At 50.0% G+C, this 8567-nt stretch overlaps 1 protein-coding gene across 1 annotated transcript; it reads left to right on the forward strand.

Annotated features, from left to right (window-relative positions):
• The first annotated feature begins 1568 nt into the window (after window positions 1-1568).
• COMMD4 (COMM domain containing 4) lies at window positions 1569-5260 on the forward strand. Its single transcript, XM_008580054.1, has 8 exons — window positions 1569-1623; window positions 3054-3125; window positions 3349-3414; window positions 3638-3677; window positions 3975-4094; window positions 4256-4336; window positions 4690-4866; window positions 4954-5260. Exons 1-8 carry the CDS (start codon window positions 1621-1623, stop codon window positions 4992-4994), a joined length of 600 nt encoding a protein of 199 aa, XP_008578276.1. The 5' UTR covers window positions 1569-1620; the 3' UTR covers window positions 4995-5260.
• Window positions 5261-8567: the final 3307 nt, after the last annotated feature.

Here is an 8567-nt window from a genome sequence, read left to right on the forward strand (position 1 = left end):
GAAAGTGTCTGGGCATGCTCAGTAGAGAAGGGTCATATAACCCTGGTAGGTCAATGACCTTCCACTAGAGGTGCTACAGAGCACCAAATATTCTTGAATATGTCTCATGACATATTCAAGGGTTAGACCAATGAACGTGCTCCAAAGGGGGACCAACCGAGCATGTGCAAGACTATGTTACATAACTGGGAAACTCCTCCTTAATTGAATATTCATTAGATGGCAATACTATAAAGGCAGAGTCCCAGCAGAAGGCGGGCTATTGCTCACTCTCCTGGAGTGTCCTGCACTGTGCATATGGAGTGTGTATTTCTTTCTTTTCGTATAAAACTTATTTTCAGCAAGTTATTGGTCGCTTTCCTGGAGGCAGCCCTCACTTCACCAGCTGAGGTGTGTATGCTTTACTTTGTATCCAACTTACTTTCAGCAAAGGACTGCTCACTCTCTTGAGCCAGCCTGCCCTCTACTGAAGTTTAATTATTTCTTGCTTTTGTGTTAAACTGGGTGTGGGTCCTGCTCAGTCTCTGGATCTCGGCCACACTCTGTGAAATCTGTATCTCTTATTCATTATATTAAACCTGATCTCACTTTCTACTCTTGAATTCTTTCCTGTGGCAGAGTCAAGAACCTGGTAAGAGGACATGTGGACCCGACTATTGGTCCCCCCGGGACCCTAGCTCCAACATCAGTTTAATTGTCATGGGCCCTGTCCATCTTCTGAAAGCTTGAAAGTCTGCAACAGTAAAACCAGCTGAGCCTGGTGTATGGGGTGGGCATAGAATTTAGGAAGATCTCAAACTATTCCATTTCCTCTTTGGTTATTAGTCTGTTCTCTAGTGTATTTTTGTTGTTCTTTTGTCTTTTTGTTTTTAACCTCTTCAAATCAATGTTAGAAACCTAGTTTCCCTAGACCATCCATTTGCTCAAAGTCACCAATAAGCAGATTACTGCAATTTAAAGCAGCTGATTTTTCTTCCATCAGATTGGCAAAAATTAAGGTAAACAGGTAGTGTTGGTGAAGCTGTAGGGAAAAGGTTTTCTTGAACGTGTAAATTGTTACAGCCTTTTTTGCTAGATTGCTAAGAGCATTCATCAAAATGAAATAAAATACCCATGCACTTGGAGATATTTGAGGGTACCATTTTCTTATCTGGGTGCTGGTTACATGGGGTGTAACCACAGTTTATGAGAATTCATTGTTTTATACTTATATGTACAGTTTTCTGTATGTGTATTATATTTCAATAAAGTTTTAAAAATATGTCTTTTGTCACAGTCCACAGCTACATATAAATGGTATTGCTTAACGTGGAGTACATGGAAATGACCTGACTCCTGTGACCCTGCCCCCTTAAGTTAAACAAATAAAATGACTTCTAGTGCCTTGGTTCTGTCCTCAGTTAAACTGGGGGGTCGGCGCGGGATGTTTGCGGGGAAGGGAGACAGAGGAGAGGCCTCTTGCACCCCACCGTCCCCCTGCACCTCCAGCCGCCGCGACCTGCCCCCAGTCCCGCGTAGGCTCCGCCCCCCGACGCTGCGAGTCGGAGTCACGTGGTCGCCGGATCAGCTGACCGGGCGCCGCCGGAATAAGAAACTGCTAGGCTCGGGGCTCCAGGAGCCATGGTGAGGGACCAGGGGTGATGCGAGGGAGGGGGTGCTGGGGGCGGGAAGGATGGGGCGCCGGTGGCTCCAGGAGCGAGGGGGCGCACTGGCTCCTCCGCAGTCACCCTGGGTGCGGTCGTGAGAGCCGACGGTCTGCTTGAGAAAAGCCACCCGGCTCCCGGGCACGGCAGGTGGGACAGATCCGGCCGGCTGGCTTAGAGTCCCGGGTGCTTCCGTCGCGGGAAGGATGGGCCTGCGCCTCCTGGGGCAGGAACTGGGGGGCACGTCCGGCCTTTCCAGGACCCAGTAGTGCTTCCCAGAGGTGCCCAATTCCCCAGCCCTCCTGTGGGACTTGGACAAGAACTTGCTTAGAATCAGGATCACTCTTCCACACTGCGAGGAGGCCACTCCACTCTTCCCAGAGCCAGAAAGTAGTTTTTCAGTCGGGACTTCCTATCCATCCGTTCATCGATTCATTCTACAGATAACGTTTTGAGCGCTTAGTCTATACCATGCAGTGTGCCAGGCACTGGGACTTCAGCTGCAGGAGGGGAGACGTCAGTGCCTTGAACTGGCAGTCAGAGTTAGGACTTAAGGGGCAGAGACCTAACTGCGCCGTGTGCGTAGTATTAGAAAGCTTCCTGAGGATGACATCTACCTGAGGGTCTGGAGTGTGTATGGTGTGGAGAGGGAGCAGGAAGCTGGCTGGGTGAGGTACAGTTTGTGTACCAAGGGTAGGGAGACAAGGGAAGAGTCGGGGGAGAGTGTGTTCAGACAGGGAACAGCATGCGCAAAGACATTCAAATAGCTGGAAGAGTATAATCTGGATGTTAGTGAAAAATGAGGCTGTTGTACGAGTCTTGGATCACTGTGATGAAGATAATGAACGTATCTACTGGCCCCCAAAATATCCTTGTGCCTGGGGCTATTTTAAAAAGTATGATCAGGGAGGGCTCATCTGATGAGGTGTCACGTGAGCAGAGACCTGAGTGAAATGAGAGAGAGCAAGCCACGCAGCGGGGGCGACAAGGGGGCAGCAATGGGGGAGCCAGGATGGTGTGACTGAAGAAGCGGGAAATCCAGTGTAGCTGGAGCCAGGGATGAGACGCAGAGGAGGTGAAAGAGGTCACTCATGTCCATGAGGTCAGGGACTTTGTTCCCTACTGTACCCGTACCATGTAGAATGGGATCCACAGAGGAGGCGCTCAGTTGATGTTTGTTGAGCAGACGAATACCTGGAGTAGACATCAGAGCAAGGTTTGATGGCAGTGTGGGTCAGGGAGAGAGTTCTCTAAACAGCCTGGTGATCGGGGAGAACAAGTGGCCAGAGGGCGTCCATCTTGGACAAGGACCAGGAGGCCCCTACTGAGCAATAGTGCGGACAACACAAACAGATCCTGGTCACCCCTCAGCCCTCCCTCCAGCCCGGTCACCTGCCTCACTTCTTGCAGAGGTTCCGGTTCTGTGGTGATCTGGACTGCCCTGACTGGGTCCTGGCGGAGATCAGCACGCTGGCCAAAATCGTTGAGTACACAGGGTCTAACTAGGGTTGGCGGGGAGGCAGGCTGGGGCTGGAGCTTGGGAGGGGAGAGTGGTAATGTCACTCTGGGGTTGGAGCCTCAGTGCTCTCAGCCTGTGCCAGTATGCTGTGCGACCTTGATCTCATGGCTGGCCCTCTTGAGCCAGCCCCCCAGCAATGAGAGGTGAGGTAGGGCAGTCTGGCTGACATGAGGACTTTCCTTCCAGTCCTCCGTGAAGCTGCGGCTGCTGTGCAGCCAGGTGCTAAAGGAGCTTCTGGGACAGGGGATTGACGTGAGTACAGGGACCGGCACCCCATTGTCCCATGATTTTATGATCCCTATTGCCCTGGAACTCTGTACCAGGCCCAGGGAAGTGGGTGATCCAGCTCTCGACCACCCTGGACACTTCCCATCCTCTTTAGCCCCAGTCAGTTCCTTACTACAGGATCCAGGCCTGGGGTGAGGAGCTGGTGAGCAGGGGTCTGGCACCCCCTGAGGGTCTCCTCTCCCCATAGTATGAGAAGATCCTAAAGCTCACTGCTGACGCCAAGTTTGGTGAGTACCCCGCTGCATCCACAGGCCTCTGGCAACCCTTTCGTACTCAGCCTGGTGCATGGCACAGAGGCCCCCTCCTCCCAGCAGCCCTCTCTGACCCACCTGCCTCAGTGGAGGAGCATGAGGGGAAGAAAGACAGTGACAATCCCGCCCTCCTGTCCTCTGCAAGCCCTGGTGGAGCAGTCGCAGTGCCTGTGGCTCAAGGAGGCCTGGGGTCTCTGAGCCAAAGATAATAGGGGAACAAAGAGGTGGCTGGGGCCACAGTGACATCCCCTGCTGCATCCCTGGGTCCCCCAGAGTCAGGCGATGTGAAGGCCACGGTGGCAGTGCTGAGTTTCATCCTCTCCAGTGCGGCCAAGCATAGCGTAGATGGCGAATCCTTGTCCAGTGAACTGCAGCAGCTGGGGCTGCCCAAAGGTATGGATCGTGGGTGGGCAGGTTGGTAACTTGTGGGTCCAGGCCAGGCCATGTGACCCCGAGGTGCACCCTGCCTTCTCTGGGCCAGGAGACTGAGACCTGCCCTCTGATCAGCCCCAGCCCCCACCTGCTACCTCAAGAGACCCCAATTCTGCCCCCAGAGCATGCGGCCAGCCTGTGCCGCTGTTACGAGGAAAAGCAAAGCCCTCTGCAGGAGCACCTGCGGGCCTGCAGCCTGCGTGGTAAGTGTGGGCCAACCAGGGTAGGGTCTGGGTTCCATTCTAGAGGTGCATGCAGCATGCAAAGTGCCAGTCCTCAGAAGACAACTGTGGCCACACATTGAGCAGTCACAGGGCCAGGACCTGGCTGCAGTTCTCCTGACTCCAGCCCAGGCTTCTTTTCTCTGAGGTTTGCTGTGGCTAATCTGACCTCCTGATTATTGAACACCTGCCCTATCCAAGGCTGGATCAGAAGGAAGAGAGCTTCTTAGAGGCCACACAGTCTTGAAGGGTTGAGGGCTGAGCCAGGGGGTAGAGTGAGGGCTGCCTGGCTCGGCCGCCTGTGAACCTGAGGGTTGCCCCACCCCCTCTCACAGTGAATAGGTTGGCAGGTGTGGGCTGGCGGGTGGACTACACTCTGAGCTCCAGCCTGCTGCAATCTGTGGAAGAGCCCATGGTGCACCTGCGGCTGGAGGTGGCAACGGCCCTGGGTGTCCCAGCCCAGCCTGTTACCATGTCCCTTTCAGCAGACAAGTTCCAGGTCCTCCTGGCAGGTGAGGCTCAGCTGTGCGTGGAAGGGTGAGGGACCCTCCCAGATCCCACCTCACTGCCTCCCTCCTGTTCATCTCTTCCCCCTGCAGAACTGAAGCAGGCACAGACCCTGATGAGCTCCCTGGGCTAAAAAGAAGGGTGTTCTGGGCCTGTGTGGAGCCACCCTTCCTGTGTCGCTGCTGCCCTCTGAACTTCTCTTCAGGGGAGGTCCCAGTTCTAGGATGCTGGGGGCCTGGCCTGCGCCCTGGCCTCCCAGATCCCTGGCTGCCTAGTTTCTCCCCTGAGAATTCAACACAGGGCTCCTGCAGACTTTTTCCAGCATTGCCTTCCCTCTCCTTGAAAGGCACTTGTCAACCGTTTTCATGAGCGAGAAGAATAAACAGAAGTATGGAGGAGTGTGTGCGTGGGTTTCTTTTTGGGTTCAGATCGAGGGTTTTTGTGAGAGAGACACCAACCTCTCTGGCCCATCTTTCATTTTCTTTTCTCAACTGCTGATTGAGGCAGGTCATGGATGAGGCAGACTAAAGATTGAAATGAAACTGCTTGTCTGTAGATAGGAAAGTCAGGGTTCTGGCTCCCAGTCTTGTGATGCCCTTGCCTCTGCCCTCTCTGTGCTAGCCTTGTCCTCAGGCCAGCAGCAAGTGGGTGGCCCTAATGACAAATGTCCCATGTAGAGAAAGGAGAGAGCCCTTGTCTCCCTGCCATCTTCTGTAGAAAGAGAAGGGCCCATGCCTGAAACGCTCGTTGGCAAGAGGAATGGCGTTATGGACTGTAATGGATTGAATTATGTCCCCCTCAAAGTCATGGAAGCTTGAATTGTGTTCCCAAGTTTTATGTATTAGAAACTTGGCCCCCACTGTGACTGTTAGGAGGGTGATAAATCCTATTATGGTAATTGAAAGGTGGAGCCTTGAAGAGGTGATTGGATTGTAGGACCCTGCAGTAGTGAATGGATTAACAATGGCGGTCAGGGGCACGTTTCTGAGGGCTTTAAAAGAAGAGAGAGGAGATTCCCTCCCACTTGCTCTTCTCTCTTCTTGCACCATCTTGCAATGTGAGAACCATGGGTCACCGTAGCCACCACATGTATGCCTTGGACTTTTGACTTCCAAGCCTCAGAAACTGTAAGCAATAAATTTTGTTTTCAGGGCTGACCCGTGGCTCACTTGGGACGGTCAGGGGCACGTTTCTGAGGGCTTTAAAAGAAGAGAGAGGAGATTCCCTCCCACTTGCTCTTCTCTCTTCTTGCACCATCTTGCAATGTGAGAACCATGGGTCACCGTAGCCACCACATGTATGCCTTGGACTTTTGACTTCCAAGCCTCAGAAACTGTAAGCAATAAATTTTGTTTTCAGGGCTGACCCGTGGCTCACTTGGGAGAGTGTGGTGCTGACAACACCAAGTCAATGGTTAAGATCCTCTTACTGGTCATCTTTTAAAAAAAATAATAAATATATAAATAAATAAATTTTGTTTTCTTTGTAAATCACCCAGTTTCAGATGTTTTGTTATAAGCAACAGAAATGGACTAATACATGGACCGAATTTTCATGTTCCCCCAAAATTCATATGTTGGAGCTGCTCTCTTTCTATGCATGCACCAAAGAAAGGGCATGTGAGCACACAGTGAGAAGGCAGCCGTCTATAAGGCAGGAAGAGGAACTTAATCTGCTGGCCCCTTGATCCTGAACTTCACAGCCTCCAGAACTGTGAGAAATAGATTCCTGTTGTTTAAGCCACCCAGTGTGTGGTATTTTGTTATAGCAGGCTGAGCTGACGAAGGCAAATGGACGAACCAGGGCTTCTTGTAGAAAAGGGTGATTCCAGGGTTGGGGTAGAGAGAGTCCGAGAGCCTGGAGTATTTTGGAGTGCAAGGAAGCTATCAAAGAATAATAGCTTGTTCCACTGGCCAAAGATCGGACAATCTGAGTATCAAAAGAGGTAGGATTGACTTCACTCCTGACTTCTGCTTCTGGAAAAACAAAGATCTTTACCCTATTCCTCCAACTAAGTACAGCTAACAACTCTGGACCTAAAAGAAGACTTTGAAAGATGGAGAGCAGAAGGCTGGGGTCCTCAGGACCCAAGGACCAATGCAACAGGGAATTCCCTGGAATCTGGGCCCTGTAGCCCAGTCAAGTTGACACATAAAACTAACCACCACAGATTTATAGGACTATATGAAAGATCTAATGTTTGTGTCATTAGAGTCCCAGAAGGTGAGGAGAAAAAGAGTGGGGTGAAAAATGTATCCAAAGAAATAATGGCTAAAAATTTCCCAAATATGGCAAAAGACATAAACCTGGAGATTCAAGAAGCTAAATGATCCCAAACAGGAAAACTCAAAGAAATCCATGGCAGGCCGGCCCGTGGCTCACTCGGTAGAGTGTGGTGCTGATAACACCAAGGCCACGGGTTCGGATCCTATATAGGGATGGCCGGTTTGCTCACTAGCTGAGCGTGGTGTTGACAACACCAAGCCAAGGGTTGAGATCCCCTTACCGGTCATCTTTCACTCATCAAATGTCTGTTTCCTCCAGGCCACCCATTAGACAGGCAGGGCAATCGTATAACTTCGTATAATGTATGCTATACGAAGAGAGATGTTGACTACAAAAGTACACGGGCACATTTTGGGGAGTGATGAAATATTCTCTCTCAATTGTGGTAAGAACACTTAATTTTTTTTTTTTTTTAATCCTATATAGAGATGACCGGTAAGGGGATCTTAACCCTTGACTTGGTGTTGTCAGCACCACACTCAGCCAGTGAGCGAACCGGCCATCCCTATATGGGATCCGAACCCGGGGCCTTGGTGTTATCAGCACCGCACTCTACCGAGTGAGCCACGGGCCAGCCCGGTAAGAACACTTAACATGAGAGCTACCCTCTTAACAAATGTTTAGGTGTACAGTACAGTGTTGTTAATTATAGGCGCATGTTGTACTGTAGATCTCTAGAACTTACTCAGTTTGCATAACTGAAACTTCATACCCTTTGAATAGCAACTCCCCGTTTCCCCTCCCCCCAGCTCCTGGCAACCACCATTCTACTCAGTGCTTCCACATGTTTGACTATTTTAGATACCTCATAACTGGAATCATGCAGTATTTGTCCTTTTGTTACCAACTTATTTCAGTTAGCATAATGTCCTCAAGGTTATCCATATTGTTGCGTGTGACAGGATTTCCTTTTTAAGGCTAAATAATATTCCATGGTTAGTTCAAAATAGGTGCTGCCAAAAAAAAAAAAAATCCATTGTATGTATATACCACATTTAAAAAATCCATTTATCTGTGAATAGACATTTAAGTTGTTTCTACATCCTGGCTATCTCAAATAATGCTGTGATGTGTATTGTCTCTTGATTGCGGCCACAGTTACATGCCTGTATATATTTGTCAAAACTTGCACTCTAAAAAAAGTAAATTTGGGGGCCGGCCCGTGGCTCACTTGGGAGAGTGTGGTGCTGATAACACCAAGGCCACGGGTTCGGATCCCATTTAGGATCGCCGGTTAGCTCACTTGGGAGAGTGTGGTGCTGATAGCAACAAGTCAAGGGTTAAGATCCCCTTACCAGTCATCTTTTAATAAATAAATAAATAAATAAATAAAAATAAATAGAAAGGGTAAATTTTACTGTATGTAAATTATACCTTAATTTAAACAAATAAAAACAAAACAACAAAACAAAGAAATCAC

This window comes from Galeopterus variegatus, unplaced genomic scaffold, assembly GCF_000696425.1.
Source record: "Galeopterus variegatus unplaced genomic scaffold, G_variegatus-3.0.2 Scaffold2009, whole genome shotgun sequence".
Lineage (NCBI taxonomy): Eukaryota > Metazoa > Chordata > Mammalia > Dermoptera > Cynocephalidae > Galeopterus > Galeopterus variegatus.

Bases quoted from the DNA above. Each gene is read 5' to 3' on its own strand.
- COMMD4 (XM_008580054.1), top strand. The intron at 3,126-3,348 runs GTTGAGTACACA...CTTTCCTTCCAG, and splicing joins TCAGCACGCTGGCCAAAATC to TCCTCCGTGAAGCTGCGGCT. The intron at 3,415-3,637 runs GTGAGTACAGGG...CTCTCCCCATAG, and splicing joins TTCTGGGACAGGGGATTGAC to TATGAGAAGATCCTAAAGCT.